We start from the raw sequence: 19,597 nt of genomic DNA on the forward strand, positions 1-19,597 counted from the left end.
TCAGTTCCATTTCATCATGGTTGGGGTCAGTTCCATTTCATCGGGGTTGGGGTCAGTTCCATTTCATCATGGTTGGGGTCAGTTCCATTTCATCGGGGTTGGGGTCAGTTCCATTTCATCAGGGTTGGGGTCAGTTCCATTTCATCAGGGTTGGGGTCGGTTCCCATTTCATCAGGGTTGGGGTCAGTTCCATTTCATCAGGGTTGGGGTCAGTTCCATTTCATCAGGATTGGGGTCAGTTCCATTTCGTCTGGGTTGGGGTCAGTTCCATTTCGTCAGGGTTGGGGTCAGTTCCATTTCGTCAGGGTTGGGGTCAGTTCCATTTCGTCAGGGTTGGGGTCAGTTCATTTCGTCAGGGTTGGGGTCAGTTCCATTTCGTCAGGGTTGGGGTCAGTTCCATTTCATCGGGGTTGGGGTCAGTTCCATTTCATCATGGTTGGGGTCAGTTCCATTTCATCATGGTTGGGGTCAGTTCCATTTCATCGGGGTTGGGGTCAGTTCCATTTCATCATGATTGGGGTCAGTTCCATTTTATCGGGGTTGGGGTCAGTTCCATTTCATCAGGGTTGGGGTCAGTTCCATTTCATCAGGGTTGGGGTCAGTTCCATTTCATCAGGGTTGGGGTCAGTTCCATTTCATCAGGGTTGGGGTCAGTTCCATTTCATCAGGGTTGGGGTCAGTTCCATTTCATCAGAGTTGGGGTCAGTTCCATTTCGTCAGAGTTGGGGTCAGTTCCATTTCATCAGAGTTGGGGTCAGTTCCATTTCATCAGGGTTGGGGTCAGTTCCATTTCGTCAGGGTTGGGGTCAGTTCCATTTCGTCAGGGTTGGGGTCAGTTCCATTTCGTCAGAGTTGGGGTCAGTTCCATTTCGTCAGGGTTGGGGTCAGTTCCATTTCATCAGAGTTGGGGTCAGTTCCCCTTTCGTCAGGGTTGGGGTCAGTTCCATTTCGTCAGGGTTGGGGTCAGTTCCATTTCGTCAGGGTTGGGGTCAGTTCCATTTCGTCAGGGTTGGGGTCAGTTCCATTTCGTCAGGGTTAGGGTCAGTTCCATTTCGTCAGAGTTGGGGTCAGTTCCATTTCGTCGGGGTTGGGGTCAGTTCCATTTCATCATGGTTGGGGTCAGTTCCATTTCATCGGGGTTGGGGTCAGTTCCATTTCATCATGGTTGGGGTCAGTTCCATTTCATCGGGGTTGGGGTCAGTTCCATTTCATCAGGGTTGGGGTCAGTTCCATTTCATCATGGTTGGGGTCAGTTCCATTTCATAGGGGTTGGGGGTCAGTTCCATTTCATCATGGTTGGGGTCAGTTCCATTTCATCGGGGTTGGGGTCAGTTCCATTTCATCATGGTTGGGGTCAGTTCCATTTCATCATGGTTGGGGTCAGTTCCATTTCATCGGGGTTGGGGTCAGTTCCCTTTCATCAGGGTTGGGGTCAGTTCCATTTCATCATGGTTGGGGTCAGTTCCATTTCATAGGGGTTGGGGGTCAGTTCCATTTCATCATGGTTGGGGTCAGTTCCATTTCATCGGGGTTGGGGTCAGTTCCATTTCATCAGGGTTGGGGTCAGTTCCATTTCATCAGGGTTGGGGTCAGTTCCATTTCATCAGGGTTGGGGTCAGTTCCATTTCGTCAGAGTTGGGGTCAGTTCCATTTCGTCAGAGTTGGGGTCAGTTCCATTTCGTCAGAGTTGGGGTCAGTTCCATTTCGTCAGAGTTGGGGTCAGTTCCATTTCATCAGGGTTGGGGTCAGTTCCATTTCATCAGAGTTGGGGTCAGTTCCCCTTTCGTCAGGGTTGGGGTCAGTTCCATTTCGTCAGGGTTGGGGTCAGTTCCATTTCGTCAGGGTTGGGGGCAGTTCCATTTCGTCAGGGTTGGGGGCAGTTCCATTTCGTCAGGGTTGGGGTCAGTTCCATTTCGTCAGTTTTGGGGTCAGTTCCATTTCGTCAGAGTTGGGGTCAGTTCCATTTCGTCGGGGTTGGGGTCAGTTCCATTTCGTCGGGGTTGGGGTCAGTTCCATTTCATCAGAGTTGGGGTCAGTTCCCCTTTCATCAGGGTTGGGGTCGGTTCCATTTCGTCAGGGTTTGGGTTGGTTCCATTTCGTCAGGGTTGGGGTCAGTTCCATTTCATCAGGGTTGGGGTCAGTTCCCATTTCATCAGGGTTGGGGTCAGTTCCCATTTCATCAGGGTTGGGGTCAGTTCCATTTCATCAGGGTTGGGGTCAGTTCCATTTCATCAGGGTTGGGGTCAGTTCCATTTCATCAGGGTTGGGGTCAGTTCCTCTTCATCAGAGTTGGGGTCAGTTCCATTTCGTCAGAGTTGGGGTCAGTTACATTTCGTCAGAGTTGGGGTCAGTTCCATTTCATCATGGTTGGGGTCAGTTCCCCTTTCATCATGGTTGGGGTCAGTTCCATTTCGTCAGGGTTGGGGTCAGTTCCATTTCGTCAGGGTTAGGGTCAGTTCCATTTCGTCAGAGTTGGGGTCAGTTCCATTTCGTCGGGGTTGGGGTCAGTTCCATTTCATCATGGTTGGGGTCAGTTCCATTTCATCTGGGTTGGGGTCAGTTCCATTTCATCATGGTTGGGGTCAGTTCCATTTCATCGGGGTTGGGGTCAGTTCCATTTCGTCAGGGTTGGGGTCAGTTCCATTTCGTCAGGGTTAGGGTCAGTTCCATTTCGTCAGAGTTGGGGTCAGTTCCATTTCGTCGGGGTTGGGGTCAGTTCCATTTCATCATGGTTGGGGTCAGTTCCATTTCATCTGGGTTGGGGTCAGTTCCATTTCATCATGGTTGGGGTCAGTTCCATTTCATCGGGGTTGGGGTCAGTTCCATTTCATCAGGGTTGGGGTCAGTTCCATTTCATCATGGTTGGGGTCAGTTCCATTTCATAGGGGTTGGGGGTCAGTTCCATTTCATCATGGTTGGGGTCAGTTCCATTTCATCGGGGTTGGGGTCAGTTCCATTTCATCAGGGTTGGGGTCAGTTCCATTTCATCAGGGTTGGGGTCAGTTCCATTTCATCAGGGTTGGGGTCAGTTCCATTTCGTCAGGGTTGGGGTCAGTTCCATTTCGTCAGAGTTGGGGTCAGTTCCATTTCGTCAGAATTGGGGTCAGTTCCATTTCGTCAGAGTTGGGGTCAGTTCCATTTCGTCAGAGTTGGGGTCAGTTCCATTTCGTCAGAGTTGGGGTCAGTTCCATTTCATCAGGGTTGGGGTCAGTTCCATTTCATCAGAGTTGGGGTCAGTTCCCCTTTCGTCAGGGTTGGGGTCAGTTCCATTTCGTCAGGGTTGGGGTCATTTCCATTTCGTCAGGGTTGGGGGCAGTTCCATTTCGTCAGGGTTGGGGGCAGTTCCATTTCGTCAGGGTTGGGGTCAGTTCCATTTCGTCAGTTTTGGGGTCAGTTCCATTTCGTCGGGGTTGGGGTCAGTTCCATTTCGTCGGGGTTGGGGTCAGTTCCATTTCATCGGGGTTGGGGTCAGTTCCATTTCATCAGAGTTGGGGTCAGGTCCCCTTTCATCATGGTTGGGGTCGGTTCCATTTCGTCAGGGTTGGGGTCAGTTCCATTTCATCAGGGTTGGGGTCAGTTCCCATTTCATCAGGGTTGGGGTCAGTTCCCATTTCATCAGGGTTGGGGTCAGTTCCATTTCATCAGGGTTGGGGTCAGTTCCATTTCATCAGGGTTGGGGTCAGTTCCATTTCATCAGGGTTGGGGTCAGTTCCTCTTCATCAGAGTTGGGGTCAGTTCCATTTCGTCAGAGTTGGGGTCAGTTCCATTTCGTCAGAGTTGGGGTCAGTTACATTTCGTCAGAGTTGGGGTCAGTTCCATTTCATCAGGGTTGGGGTCAGTTCCCCTTTCGCCATGGTTGGGGTCAGTTCCATTTCGTCAGGGTTGGGGTCAGTTCCATTTCGTCAGGGTTGGGGTCAGTTCCATTTCGTCAGGGTTGGGGTCAGTTCCATTTAGTCAGAGTTGGGGTCAGTTCCATTTCGTCGGGGTTGGGGTCAGTTCCATTTCATTGGGGTTGGGGTCAGTTCCATTTCATCGGAGTTGGGGTCAGTTCCCCTTTCATCAAGGTTGGGGTCAGTTCTATTTCATCAGGGTTGTGGTCAGTTCCATTTCATCATGGTTGGGGTCAGTTCCATTTCGTCGGGGTTGGGGTCAGTTCCATTTCATCAGGGTTGGGGTCAGTTCCATTTCGTCAGGGTTGGGGTCAGTTCCATTTCGTCAGGGTTGGGGTCAGTTCCATTTCATCAGGGTTGGGGTCAGTTCCATTTCGTCAGGGTTGGGGTCAGTTACATTTCATCAGGGTTGGGGTCAGTTCCATTTCATCAGGGTTGGGGTCAGTTCCATTTCATCGAGGTTGGGGTCAGTTCCATTTCATCAGGGTTGGGGTCGGTTACATTTCATCTGGGTTGGGGTCAGTTCCATTTCATCGGGGTTGGGGTCAGTTCCATTTCATCGGGGTTGGGGTCAGTTCCATTTCATCAGGGTTGGGGTCAGTTCCATTTCATCGGGGTTGGGGTAAGTTCCATTTCATCAGGGTTGGGGTCAGTTCCTCTTCATCAGAGTTGGGGTCAGTTCCATTTCGTCAGAGTTGGGGTCAGTTACATTTCGTCAGAGTTGGGGTCAGTTCCATTTCATCAGGGTTGGGGTCAGTTCCCCTTTCGTCATGGTTGGGGTCAGTTCCATTTCGTCAGGGTTGGGGTCAGTTCCATTTCGTCAGGGTTAGGGTCAGTTCCATTTCGTCAGAGTTGGGGTCAGTTCCATTTCGTCGGGGTTGGGGTCAGTTCCATTTCATCATGGTTGGGGTCAGTTCCATTTCATCTGGGTTGGGGTCAGTTCCATTTCATCATGGTTGGGGTCAGTTCCATTTCATCGGGGTTGGGGTCAGTTCCATTTCGTCAGGGTTGGGGTCAGTTCCATTTCGTCAGGGTTAGGGTCAGTTCCATTTCGTCAGAGTTGGGGTCAGTTCCATTTCGTCGGGGTTGGGGTCAGTTCCATTTCATCATGGTTGGGGTCAGTTCCATTTCATCTGGGTTGGGGTCAGTTCCATTTCATCATGGTTGGGGTCAGTTCCATTTCATCGGGGTTGGGGTCAGTTCCATTTCATCAGGGTTGGGGTCAGTTCCATTTCATCATGGTTGGGGTCAGTTCCATTTCATAGGGGTTGGGGGTCAGTTCCATTTCATCATGGTTGGGGTCAGTTCCATTTCATCGGGGTTGGGGTCAGTTCCATTTCATCAGGGTTGGGGTCAGTTCCATTTCATCAGGGTTGGGGTCAGTTCCATTTCGTCAGGGTTGGGGTCAGTTCCATTTCGTCAGAGTTGGGGTCAGTTCCATTTCGTCAGAATTGGGGTCAGTTCCATTTCGTCAGAGTTGGGGTCAGTTCCATTTCGTCAGAGTTGGGGTCAGTTCCATTTCGTCAGAGTTGGGGTCAGTTCCATTTCATCAGGGTTGGGGTCAGTTCCATTTCATCAGAGTTGGGGTCAGTTCCCCTTTCGTCAGGGTTGGGGTCAGTTCCATTTCGTCAGGGTTGGGGTCATTTCCATTTCGTCAGGGTTGGGGGCAGTTCCATTTCGTCAGGGTTGGGGTCAGTTCCATTTCGTCAGGGTTGGGGTCAGTTCCATTTCGTCAGTTTTGGGGTCAGTTCCATTTCGTCGGGGTTGGGGTCAGTTCCATTTCGTCGGGGTTGGGGTCAGTTCCATTTCATCGGGGTTGGGGTCAGTTCCATTTCATCAGAGTTGGGGTCGGTTCCCCTTTCATCATGGTTGGGGTCGGTTCCATTTCGTCAGGGTTTGGGTCGGTTCCATTTCGTCAGGGTTGGGGTCAGTTCCATTTCATCTGGGTTGGGGTCAGTTCCATTTCGTCGGGGTTGGGGTCAGTTCCATTTCATCAGGGTTGGGGTCAGTTCCATTTCGTCAGGGTTGGGGTCAGTTCCATTTCGTCAGGGTTGGGGTCAGTTCCATTTCATCAGGGTTGGGGTCAGTTCCATTTCGTCAGGGTTGGGGTCAGTTACATTTCATCAGGGTTGGGGTCAGTTCCATTTCATCAGGGTTGGGGTCAGTTCCATTTCATCGAGGTTGGGGTCAGTTCCATTTCATCAGGGTTGGGGTCGGTTACATTTCATCTGGGTTGGGGTCAGTTCCATTTCATCGGGGTTGGGGTCAGTTCCATTTCATCGGGGTTGGGGTCAGTTCCATTTCATCAGGGTTGGGGTCAGTTCCATTTCATCGGGGTTGGGGTAAGTTCCATTTCATCAGGGTTGGGGTCAGTTCCTCTTCATCAGAGTTGGGGTCAGTTACATTTCGTCAGAGTTGGGGTCAGTTCCATTTCATCAGGGTTGGGGTCAGTTCCATTTCGTCAGGGTTGGGGTCAGTTCCATTTCGTCAGAGTTGGGGTCAGTTCCATTTCGTCAGAATTGGGGTCAGTTCCATTTCGTCAGAGTTGGGGTCAGTTCCATTTCGTCAGAGTTGGGGTCAGTTCCATTTCGTCAGAGTTGGGGTCAGTTCCATTTCATCAGGGTTGGGGTCAGTTCCATTTCATCAGAGTTGGGGTCAGTTCCCCTTTCGTCAGGGTTGGGGTCAGTTCCATTTCGTCAGGGTTGGGGTCATTTCCATTTCGTCAGGGTTGGGGGCAGTTCCATTTCGTCAGGGTTGGGGGCAGTTCCATTTCGTCAGGGTTGGGGTCAGTTCCATTTCGTCAGTTTTGGGGTCAGTTCCATTTCGTCGGGGTTGGGGTCAGTTCCATTTCGTCGGGGTTGGGGTCAGTTCCATTTCATCGGGGTTGGGGTCAGTTCCATTTCATCAGAGTTGGGGTCAGGTCCCCTTTCATCATGGTTGGGGTCGGTTCCATTTCGTCAGGGTTGGGGTCAGTTCCATTTCATCAGGGTTGGGGTCAGTTCCCATTTCATCAGGGTTGGGGTCAGTTCCCATTTCATCAGGGTTGGGGTCAGTTCCATTTCATCAGGGTTGGGGTCAGTTCCATTTCATCAGGGTTGGGGTCAGTTCCATTTCATCAGGGTTGGGGTCAGTTCCTCTTCATCAGAGTTGGGGTCAGTTCCATTTCGTCAGAGTTGGGGTCAGTTCCATTTCGTCAGAGTTGGGGTCAGTTACATTTCGTCAGAGTTGGGGTCAGTTCCATTTCATCAGGGTTGGGGTCAGTTCCCCTTTCGCCATGGTTGGGGTCAGTTCCATTTCGTCAGGGTTGGGGTCAGTTCCATTTCGTCAGGGTTGGGGTCAGTTCCATTTCGTCAGGGTTGGGGTCAGTTCCATTTAGTCAGAGTTGGGGTCAGTTCCATTTCGTCGGGGTTGGGGTCAGTTCCATTTCATTGGGGTTGGGGTCAGTTCCATTTCATCGGAGTTGGGGTCAGTTCCCCTTTCATCAAGGTTGGGGTCAGTTCTATTTCATCAGGGTTGTGGTCAGTTCCATTTCATCATGGTTGGGGTCAGTTCCATTTCGTCGGGGTTGGGGTCAGTTCCATTTCATCAGGGTTGGGGTCAGTTCCATTTCGTCAGGGTTGGGGTCAGTTCCATTTCGTCAGGGTTGGGGTCAGTTCCATTTCATCAGGGTTGGGGTCAGTTCCATTTCGTCAGGGTTGGGGTCAGTTACATTTCATCAGGGTTGGGGTCAGTTCCATTTCATCAGGGTTGGGGTCAGTTCCATTTCATCGAGGTTGGGGTCAGTTCCATTTCATCAGGGTTGGGGTCGGTTACATTTCATCTGGGTTGGGGTCAGTTCCATTTCATCGGGGTTGGGGTCAGTTCCATTTCATCGGGGTTGGGGTCAGTTCCATTTCATCAGGGTTGGGGTCAGTTCCATTTCATCAGGGTTGGGGTCAGTTCCTCTTCATCAGAGTTGGGGTCAGTTCCATTTCGTCAGAGTTGGGGTCAGTTACATTTCGTCAGAGTTGGGGTCAGTTCCATTTCATCAGGGTTGGGGTCAGTTCCCCTTTCGTCATGGTTGGGGTCAGTTCCATTTCGTCAGGGTTGGGGTCAGTTCCATTTCGTCAGGGTTAGGGTCAGTTCCATTTCGTCAGAGTTGGGGTCAGTTCCATTTCGTCGGGGTTGGGGTCAGTTCCATTTCATCATGGTTGGGGTCAGTTCCATTTCATCTGGGTTGGGGTCAGTTCCATTTCATCATGGTTGGGGTCAGTTCCATTTCATCGGGGTTGGGGTCAGTTCCATTTCGTCAGGGTTGGGGTCAGTTCCATTTCGTCAGGGTTAGGGTCAGTTCCATTTCGTCAGAGTTGGGGTCAGTTCCATTTCGTCGGGGTTGGGGTCAGTTCCATTTCATCATGGTTGGGGTCAGTTCCATTTCATCTGGGTTGGGGTCAGTTCCATTTCATCATGGTTGGGGTCAGTTCCATTTCATCGGGGTTGGGGTCAGTTCCATTTCATCAGGGTTGGGGTCAGTTCCATTTCATCATGGTTGGGGTCAGTTCCATTTCATAGGGGTTGGGGGTCAGTTCCATTTCATCATGGTTGGGGTCAGTTCCATTTCATCGGGGTTGGGGTCAGTTCCATTTCATCAGGGTTGGGGTCAGTTCCATTTCATCAGGGTTGGGGTCAGTTCCATTTCGTCAGGGTTGGGGTCAGTTCCATTTCGTCAGAGTTGGGGTCAGTTCCATTTCGTCAGAATTGGGGTCAGTTCCATTTCGTCAGAGTTGGGGTCAGTTCCATTTCGTCAGAGTTGGGGTCAGTTCCATTTCGTCAGAGTTGGGGTCAGTTCCATTTCATCAGGGTTGGGGTCAGTTCCATTTCATCAGAGTTGGGGTCAGTTCCCCTTTCGTCAGGGTTGGGGTCAGTTCCATTTCGTCAGGGTTGGGGTCATTTCCATTTCGTCAGGGTTGGGGGCAGTTCCATTTCGTCAGGGTTGGGGTCAGTTCCATTTCGTCAGGGTTGGGGTCAGTTCCATTTCGTCAGTTTTGGGGTCAGTTCCATTTCGTCGGGGTTGGGGTCAGTTCCATTTCGTCGGGGTTGGGGTCAGTTCCATTTCATCGGGGTTGGGGTCAGTTCCATTTCATCAGAGTTGGGGTCGGTTCCCCTTTCATCATGGTTGGGGTCGGTTCCATTTCGTCAGGGTTTGGGTCGGTTCCATTTCGTCAGGGTTGGGGTCAGTTCCATTTCATCTGGGTTGGGGTCAGTTCCATTTCGTCAGGGTTGGGGTCAGTTCCATTTCGTCAGGGTTGGGGTCAGTTCCATTTCATCAGGGTTGGGGTCAGTTCCATTTCGTCAGGGTTGGGGTCAGTTACATTTCATCAGGGTTGGGGTCAGTTCCATTTCATCAGGGTTGGGGTCAGTTCCATTTCATCGAGGTTGGGGTCAGTTCCATTTCATCAGGGTTGGGGTCGGTTACATTTCATCTGGGTTGGGGTCAGTTCCATTTCATCGGGGTTGGGGTCAGTTCCATTTCATCGGGGTTGGGGTCAGTTCCATTTCATCAGGGTTGGGGTCAGTTCCATTTCATCGGGGTTGGGGTAAGTTCCATTTCATCAGGGTTGGGGTCAGTTCCTCTTCATCAGAGTTGGGGTCAGTTACATTTCGTCAGAGTTGGGGTCAGTTCCATTTCATCAGGGTTGGGGTCAGTTCCCCTTTCGTCATGGTTGGGGTCAGTTCCATTTCGTCAGGGTTGGGGTCAGTTCCATTTCGTCAGGGTTAGGGTCAGTTCCATTTCGTCAGAGTTGGGGTCAGTTCCATTTCGTCGGGGTTGGGGTCAGTTCCATTTCATCATGGTTGGGGTCAGTTCCATTTCATCTGGGTTGGGGTCAGTTCCATTTCATCATGGTTGGGGTCAGTTCCATTTCATCGGGGTTGGGGTCAGTTCCATTTCGTCAGGGTTGGGGTCAGTTCCATTTCGTCAGGGTTAGGGTCAGTTCCATTTCGTCAGAGTTGGGGTCAGTTCCATTTCGTTGGGGTTGGGGTCAGTTCCATTTCATCATGGTTGGGGTCAGTTCCATTTCATCTGGGTTGGGGTCAGTTCCATTTCATCATGGTTGGGGTCAGTTCCATTTCATCGGGGTTGGGGTCAGTTCCATTTCATCAGGGTTGGGGTCAGTTCCATTTCATCATGGTTGGGGTCAGTTCCATTTCATAGGGGTTGGGGGTCAGTTCCATTTCATCATGGTTGGGGTCAGTTCCATTTCATCGGGGTTGGGGTCAGTTCCATTTCATCAGGGTTGGGGTCAGTTCCATTTCATCAGGGTTGGGGTCAGTTCCATTTCATCAGGGTTGGGGTCAGTTCCATTTCGTCAGGGTTGGGGTCAGTTCCATTTCGTCAGAGTTGGGGTCAGTTCCATTTCGTCAGAATTGGGGTCAGTTCCATTTCGTCAGAGTTGGGGTCAGTTCCATTTCGTCAGAGTTGGGGTCAGTTCCATTTCGTCAGAGTTGGGGTCAGTTCCATTTCATCAGGGTTGGGGTCAGTTCCATTTCATCAGAGTTGGGGTCAGTTCCCCTTTCGTCAGGGTTGGGGTCAGTTCCATTTCGTCAGGGTTGGGGTCATTTCCATTTCGTCAGGGTTGGGGGCAGTTCCATTTCGTCAGGGTTGGGGTCAGTTCCATTTCGTCAGGGTTGGGGTCAGTTCCATTTCGTCAGTTTTGGGGTCAGTTCCATTTCGTCGGGGTTGGGGTCAGTTCCATTTCGTCGGGGTTGGGGTCAGTTCCATTTCATCGGGGTTGGGGTCAGTTCCATTTCATCAGAGTTGGGGTCAGTTCCCCTTTCATCATGGTTGGGGTCGGTTCCATTTCGTCAGGGTTTGGGTCGGTTCCATTTCGTCAGGGTTGGGGTCAGTTCCATTTCATCAGGGTTGGGGTCAGTTCCCATTTCATCAGGGTTGGGGTCAGTTCCCATTTCATCAGGGTTGGGGTCAGTTCCATTTCATCAGGGTTGGGGTCAGTTCCATTTCATCAGGGTTGGGGTCAGTTCCATTTCATCAGGGTTGGGGTCAGTTCCATTTCATCATGGTTGGGGTCAGTTCCATTTCATCGGGGTTGGGGTCAGTTCCATTTCATCATGGTTGGGGTCAGTTCCATTTCATCGGGGTTGGGGTCAGTTCCATTTCATCACGGTTGGGGTCAGTTCCATTTCGTCGGGGTTGGGGTCAGTTCCATTTCATCAGGGTTGGGGTCAGTTCCATTTCGTCAGGGTTGGGGTCAGTTCCATTTCGTCAGGGTTGGGGTCAGTTCCATTTCATCAGGGTTGGGGTCAGTTCCATTTCGTCAGGGTTGGGGTCAGTTACATTTCATCAGGGTTGGGGTCAGTTCCATTTCATCAGGGTTGGGGTCAGTTCCATTTCATCGAGGTTGGGGTCAGTTCCATTTCATCAGGGTTGGGGTCGGTTACATTTCATCTGGGTTGGGGTCAGTTCCATTTCATCGGGGTTGGGGTCAGTTCCATTTCATCGGGGTTGGGGTCAGTTCCATTTCATCAGGGTTGGGGTCAGTTCCATTTCATCGGGGTTGGGGTAAGTTCCATTTCATCAGGGTTGGGGTCAGTTCCATTTCAATTGAGGAAGTAAACTGATAATCCAATTCCAAATCTCACTGAGAAGCAAGTTGAGGAAAATTTGAATTTCAGTTTAGATCTGAATTTAAATGGAATGGACCTCATTCCTAGTAAATCCACCCAAACTCCAGACGATATCATATCTGAATGACCCTCTTCCCTAAACTCCAGACAGGATATCAAGTTTGAATGACCTCTTCCATAAACTCCAGACAGGATATCATATCTGAATGAACTCTTCCCTAAACTCCAGACAGGATATCATATCTGAATGACCTCTTCCCCAAACTCCAGACAGGATATCATATCTGAATGACCTCTTCCCCAAACTCCAGGCAGGATATCATATCTGAATGACATCTTCCCCAAACTCCAGACAGGATATCATATCTGAATGACCTCTTCCCTAAATTCCAGACAGGATATCATATCTGAATGACCTCTTCCCCAAACTCCAGACATGATATCATATCTGAACTCTTCCCCTACTTAATTAACCCTCTTCTTCCCAGTGTGAGCCGATGGAGCCGTCGTCGGGCCAGTCTCCCAGTGCGGAGGATGATATGCGCTCAGCGGCCTGTGGCTTGGTGTGTGAGTGGGCTCAGAAGGTCCTCAGCAGACATTTTGATGCTGTGGAGGACCTGGCTCGCTTCCTGCTCAACAGTCACTACATAGGAACCAAGTCTATGGCTGCCCTCACCGTCATGACTGGGGCTCCCACAGGTAGGCATGGCTAATGGGGATGGTGGTATGGAAGGTACAGGTAGGCATGGCTAATGGGGATGGTGGTATGGGAGGTACAGGTAGGCACGGCTAATGGGGATGGTGGGTTGGAAGGTACAGGTAGGCATGGCTAATGGGGATGGTGGTATGGAAGGTACAGGTAGGCATGGCTAATGGTGGTATGGAAGGTACAGGTAGGCACGGCTAATGGGGATGGTGGTATGGAAGGTACAGGTAGGCATGGCTAATGGGGATGGTGGTATGGAAGGTACAGGTAGGCATGGCTAATGGGGATGGTGGTATGGAAGGTACAGGTAGGCATGGCTAATGGTGGTATGGAAGGTACAGGTAGGCACGGCTAATGGGGATGGTGGGTTGGAAGGTACAGGTAGGCATGGCTAATGGGGATGGTGGTATGGAAGGTACAGGTAGGCACGGCTAATGGGGATGGTGGGTTGGAAGGTACAGGTAGGCATGGCTAATGGGGATTGTGGGTTGGAAGGTACAGGTAGGCATGGCTAATGGGGATGGTGGTATGGGAGGTAGGCATGGCTAATGGGGATGGTGGTATGGGAGGTAGGCATGACTAATGGGGATGGTGGTATGGAAGGTACAGGTAGGCATGGCTAATGGGGATGGTGGTATGGAAGGTACAGGTAGGCATGGCTAATGGGGATGGTGGTATGGAAGGTACAGGTAGGCATGGCTAATGGTGGTATGGAAGGTACAGGTAGGCACGGCTAATGGGGATGGTGGGTTGGAAGGTACAGGTAGGCATGGCTAATGGGGATGGTGGTATGGAAGGTACAGGTAGGCACGGCTAATGGGGATGGTGGGTTGGAAGGTACAGGTAGGCATGGCTAATGGGGATTGTGGGTTGGAAGGTACAGGTAGGCATGGCTAATGGGGATGGTGGTATGGGAGGTAGGCATGGCTAATGGGGATGGTGGTATGGAAGGTACAGGTAGGCATGACTAATGGGGATGGTGGTATGGAAGGTACAGGTAGGCACGGCTAATGGGGATGGTGGGTTGGAAGGTACAGGTAGGCATGGGTAATGGGGATGGTGGTATGGGAGGTAGGCATGGCTAATGGGGATGGTGGTATGGGAGGTAGGCATGGCTAATGGGGATGGTGGGTTGGAAGGTACAGGTAGGCATGGCTAATGGGGATGGTGGTATGGAAGGTACAGGTAGGTATGGCTAATGGGGATGGTGGTATGGAAGGTACAGGTAGGCATGGCTAATGGGGATGGTGGTATGGGAGGTAGGCATGACTAATGGGGATGGTGGTATGGAAGGTACAGGTAGGCACGGCTAATGGGGATGGTGGGTTGGAAGGTACAGGTAGGCATGGCTAATGGCGATTGTGGGTTGGAAGGTACAGGTAGGCATGGCTAATGGGGATGGTGGTATGGGAGGTAGGCATGGCTAATGGGGATGGTGGGTTGGAAGGTACAGGTAGGCATGGCTAATGGGGATGGTGGTATGGGAGGTAGGCATGGCTAATGGGGATAGTGGTATGGAAGGTACAGGTAGGCATGGCTAATGGGGATGGTGGTATGGAAGGTACAGGTAGGCATGGCTAATGGCGATTGTGGGTTGGAAGGTACAGGTAGGCATGGCTAATGGGGATGGTGGTATGGGAGGTAGGCATGGCTAATGGGGATAGTGGTATGGAAGGTACAGGTAGGCATGGCTAATGGGGATGGTGGTATGGAAGGCACAGGTAGGCATGGCTAATGGGGATGGTGGTATGGAAGGTACAGGTAGGCATGGCTAATGGGGATGGTGGGTTGGAAGGTACAGGTAGGCATGGCTAATGGGGATGGTGGTATGGAAGGTACAGGTAGGCATGGCTAATGGGGATGGTGGTATGGAAGGTACAGGTAGGCATGGCTAATGGGGATGGTGGTATGGGAGGTAGGCATGACTAATGGGGATGGTGGTATGGAAGGTACAGGTAGGCACGGCTAATGGGGATGGTGGGTTGGAAGGTACAGGTAGGCATGGCTAATGGGGATTGTGGGTTGGAAGGTACAGGTAGGCATGGCTAATGGGGATGGTGGTATGGGAGGTAGGCATGGCTAATGGGGATGGTGGTATGGAAGGTACAGGTAGGCATGGCTAATGGGGATGGTGGTATGGGAGGTAGGCATGACTAATGGGGATGGTGGTATGGAAGGTACAGGTAGGCACGGCTAATGGGGATGGTGGGTTGGAAGGTACAGGTAGGCATGGGTAATGGGGATGGTGGTATGGGAGGTAGGCATGGCTAATGGGGATGGTGGTATGGAAGGTACAGGTAGGCATGGCTAATTGGGATGGTGGTATGGAAGGTACAGGTAGGCATGGCTAATGGGGATGGTGGGTTGGAAGGTACAGGTAGGCATGGCTAATGGGGATGGTGGTATGGAAGGTAGAGGTAAGCATGACTAATGGGGATGGTGGGTTGGAAGGTACAGGTAGGCATGGCTAATGGGGATGGTGGAATGGAAGGTAGAGGTAAGCATGACTAATGGGGATGGTGGTATGGAAGTTACAGATAGGCATGGCTAATGGGGATGGTGGTAGAGACGGTATTGGGTGTTGTTGATGGCCACAGTCAACAGGGGGCTCAACAGTCAATAGTCACTTAACGGTCACTACATTGGCACCAAGTCCGTGGCAACGCTAAGCAGACAAACACGGGTAACGGGGCTAGGTGTCGGGCTGTTGATGGGAACGAAGTTGTGAGTCTTGCTCGTGTGTCAAGCTGTAGTTGGTTCAACACATTTTTTAAAACCCATTTCTCAGGCGTGTTGAGAAATCTCTTCTCATCTGTATATCTCACCAGGTCTGAAGACTCCCACGCCAACCTCTGCGTTCGTGCCCACGTCCGAGGCCTCTTCCTTCCAGCCGCAGGTGAAGACGCTGGCCTCTCCCTCGGTGGACGCCAAGCAGCAGCTCCAGAGGAAGATCCAGAAGAAACAGCAGGAGCAGAAGCTCCAATCCCCCCTGCCTGGAGAGGCCCAGGGACAGAACCAGGCCAGGAGGACCGAGGCCAGCAACCCAGGGCCAGCTATCCCCTGTGGAAGTCCTGCTTTGCTTTCACCACAACCTACCATTGGTATTGTGGTGGCAGCCGTCCCCAGCCCCATCACGGTATGATGGGATAACATATGTATGCACAGATACACACACACAGATACACACACAGATCAGACAAGATTGATACTGGTTTTAGACGACATGCTCAGTTTTAAAAGGAAAGATAAGGCAACAATTTATTGAATGTCAAGAATGGCGCTGCGATGGATAGCTCCTGAACAATTCTGCTATTTGGTCAGATCTACATGACCTTGGGCCCAGATCTACATGACCTTGGGCCCAGATCTACATGACCTTGGGCCCAGATCTACATCACCTTGGGCCCATATTCTATGCCTGAGGAGTGTTACTTCCTCCTTCACCAGTAATAATAATAATAAGTCATCTAGATCTTTTAACAGATGCTTACAGTCACACTGAATAGATTTTACGTATGGGTGGCCTCGGGAATCGAACCCCTGACCCTTGGCATTTACAAGCGGCCGTCGTCTAACATGTTCCCACTGTGTGTTTCTCCCGGCAGGTCCAGAGGAGCAGGCAGCTGATGACATCCCCTAGCCCGGTGGGGTCCGCCGAGGGGAAGGTCATACCAACGGTTAACTTCCAGGTGGTCACCCACACCCAGTCTCTGACCCACAGACAGTCCCCTAAAACGCCCCAGAACATCTCAGCCAGCCCCGTGGGAGACCGCCTGGCTAGGCACAGGTAATAATGAGAATCATCATCACCATTTATGGTTTTCCGGACACAGATTAAGCCCACCCTACACTCTTAGTAAAAAGGATTCCAAAAGGGTTCCTCAGCTGTCCCCATATGATAACCCTTTTTGGTTCCTGGTAGAACCCTTTTGGGTTCCATGTAGAACCCTGTTAGCAGTTGATGTTACTCTTCAAGGACACAGACCCCAAAGCAAATCATGGGAGAAAAAAAACAATTTTTCAAAGAGGACAAATCATGGATGTTATGCTGAGAGGTAGGTATTGATTCTCCCCTGTCCTCAGTGATTCTCTTCAGTGATTCTTTCCACAGTGATTCTCTCCTCAGTGATTCTCTCTCAGCGATTCTCTCTCAGTGATTCTCTTCAGTGATTCTCTCCTCAGTGATTATCTCCAGTGAACAAAGTGACAGGATGTAGTTTTATAACCCAACCCCAGCCTGTGGTTGACCCATTAGAATTCCTTGCAATAATAAGTATCCTATTTCAGGCTCAATGTATACCAATGAGAACTTACCATGGAGCTATGAGTCCCGGACTGAAATTCCTCTCATGTCTCTGACCCATTGATCATTAATCCCCTATTACATAAAAAACAACACTATTTCCAATGACCTTTAGTACTGTATTGACCTCTCGTCCTCTTGACCTTTAGTACTGTATTGACATCGTCCTCTTGACCTTTAGTACTGTATTGACCTCTCGTCCTCTTGACCTTTAGTACTGTATTGACCTCTGGTCCTCTTGACCTTTAGTACTGTATTGACCTCTGGTCCTCTTGACCTTTAGTACTGTATTGACCTCTGGTCCTCTTGACCTTTAGTACTGTATTGACCTCTCGTCCTCTTGACCTTTAGTACTGTATTGACCTCTGGTCCTCTTGACCTTTAGTACTGTATTGACCTCTGGTCCTCTTGACCTTTAGTACTGTATTGACCTCTGGTCCTCTTGACCTTTAGTACTGTATTGACCTCTGGTCCTCTTGACCTTTAGTACTGTATTGACCTCTGGTCCTCTTGACCTTTAGTACTGTATTGACCTCTGGTCCTCTTGACCTTTAGTACTGTATTGACCTCTGGTCCTCTTGACCTTTAGTATTGTATTGACCTCTGGTCCTCTTGACCTTTAGTACTGTATTGACCTCTGGTCCTCTTGACCTTTAGTACTGTATTGACCTCTGGTCCTCTTGACCTTTAGTACTGTATTGACCTCTGGTCCTCTTGACCTTTAGTACTGTATTGACCTCTGGTCCTCTTGACCTTTAGTACTGTATTGACCTCTGGTCCTCTTGACCTTTAGTACTGTATTGACCTCTGGTCCTCTTGACCTTTAGTACTGTATTGACCTCTCGTCCTCTTGACCTTTAGTACCCTATTGACCTCTGGTCCTCTTGACCTTTAGTACTGTATTGACCTCTGGTCCTCTTGACCTTTAGTACTGTATTGACCTCTGGTCCTCTTGACCTTTAGTACTGTATTGACCTCTGGTCCTCTTGACCTTTAGTACTGTATTGACCTCTGGTCCTCTTGACCTTTAGTACTGTATTGACCTCTGGTCCTCTTGACCTTTAGTACTGTATTGACCTCTGGTCCTCTTGACCTTTAGTACTGTATTGACCTCTGGTCCTCTTGACCTTTAGTACTGTATTGACCTCTGGTCCTCTTGACCTTTAGTACTGTATTGACCTCTCATCCTCTTGACCTTTAGTACTGTATTGACCTCTCATCCTCTTTACCTTTAGTACTGTATTGACCTCTCATCCTCTTGACCTTTAGTACTGTATTGACCTCTGGTCCTCTTGACCTTTAGTACTGTATTGACCTCTGGTCCTCTTGACCTTTAGTACTGTATTGACCTCTCGTCCTCTTGACCTTTAGTACTGTATTGACATCGTCCTCTTGACCTTTAGTACTGTATTGACCTCTCGTCCTCTTGACCTTTAGTACTGTATTGACCTCTGGTCCTCTTGACCTTTAGTACTGTATTGACCTCTCGTCCTCTTGACCTTTAGTACTGTATTGACCTCTGGTCCTCTTGACCTTTAGTACTGTATTGACCTCTGGTCCTCTTGACCTTTAGTACTGTATTGACCTCTGGTCCTCTTGACCTTTAGTACTGTATTGACCTCTGGTCCTCTTGACCTTTAGTACTGTATTGACCTCTCGTCCTCTTGACCTTTAGTACCCTATTGACCTCTGGTCCTCTTGACCTTTAGTACTGTATTGACCTCTGGTCCTCTTGACCTTTAGTACTGTATTGACCTCTGGTCCTCTTGACCTTTAGTACTGTATTGACCTCTGGTCCTCTTGACCTTTAGTACTGTATTGACCTCTGGTCCTCTTGACCTTTAGTACTGTATTGACCTCTGGTCCTCTTGACCTTTAGTACTGTATTGACCTCTGGTCCTCTTGACCTTTAGTACTGTATTGACCTCTGGTCCTCTTGACCTTTAGTACTGTATTGACCTCTGGTCCTCTTGACCTTTAGTACTGTATTGACCTCTGGTCCTCTTGACCTTTAGTACTGTATTGACCTCTGGTCCTCTTGACCTTTAGTACTGTATTGACCTCTCATCCTCTTTACCTTTAGTACTGTATTGACCTCTCATCCTCTTGACCTTTAGTACTGTATTGACCTCTGGTCCTCTTGACCTTTAGTACTGTATTGACCTCTGGTCCACTTGACCTTTAGTACTGTATTGACCTCTGGTCCTCTTGACCTTTAGTACTGTATTGACCTCTCATCCTCTTTACCTTTAGTACTGTATTGACCTCTCATCCTCTTGACCTTTAGTACTGTATTGACCTCTGGTCCTCTTGACCTTTAGTACTGTATTGACCTCTGGTCCTCTTGACCTTTAGTACTGTATTGACCTCTTGACCTTTAGTACTGTATTGACCTCTGGTCCTCTTGACCTTTAGTACTGTATTGACCTCTGGTCCTCTTGACCTTTAGTACTGTATTGACCTCTCGTCCTCTTGACCTTTAGTACCCTATTGACCTCTGGTCCTCTTGACCTTTAGTACTGTATTGACCTCTGGTCCTCTTGACCTTTAGTACTGTATTGACCTCTGGTCCTCTTGACCTTTAGTACTGTATTGACCTCTGGTCCTCTTGACCTTTAGTACTGTATTGACCTCTGGTCCTCTTGACCTTTAGTACTGTATTGACCTCTGGTCCTCTTGACCTTTAGTACTGTATTGACCTCTGGTCCTCTTGACCTTTAGTACTGTATTGACCTCTGGTCCTCTTGACCTTTAGTACTGTATTGACCTCTCGTCCTCTTGACCTTTAGTACTGTATTGACCTCTGGTTCTCTTGACCTTTAGTACTGTATTGACCTCTGGTCCTCTTGACCTTTAGTACTGTATTGACCTCTGGTCCTCTTGACCTTTAGTACTGTATTGACCTCTCGTCCTCTTGACCTTTAGTACTGTATTGACCTCTGGTCCTCTTGACCTTTAGTACTGTATTGACCTCTGGTCCTCTTGACCTTTAGTACTGTATTGACCTCTGGTCCTCTTGACCTTTAGTACTGTATTGACCTCTGGTCCTCTTGACCTTTAGTACTGTATTGACCT

The 19,597-nt window shown here is 49.9% G+C and overlaps 1 protein-coding gene across 1 annotated transcript in view; it reads left to right on the plus strand.

The window, feature by feature from the left end:
- The window catches only part of LOC110502581 (DNA-binding protein RFX7), a 41,100-nt gene that overhangs the window by 12,283 nt on the left and 9,220 nt on the right, over nt 1-19,597 (plus strand). Inside the window, exons 7-9 of the mRNA XM_036934519.1 lie at nt 12,002-12,212; nt 15,048-15,355; nt 15,825-16,006. Coding sequence (XP_036790414.1) covers nt 12,002-12,212; nt 15,048-15,355; nt 15,825-16,006 — 701 coding nt within the window. The remainder of the gene's footprint in view (nt 1-12,001; nt 12,213-15,047; nt 15,356-15,824; nt 16,007-19,597) is intronic.

Source organism: Oncorhynchus mykiss, chromosome 2, assembly GCF_013265735.2.
Source record: "Oncorhynchus mykiss isolate Arlee chromosome 2, USDA_OmykA_1.1, whole genome shotgun sequence".
NCBI lineage: Eukaryota > Metazoa > Chordata > Actinopteri > Salmoniformes > Salmonidae > Oncorhynchus > Oncorhynchus mykiss.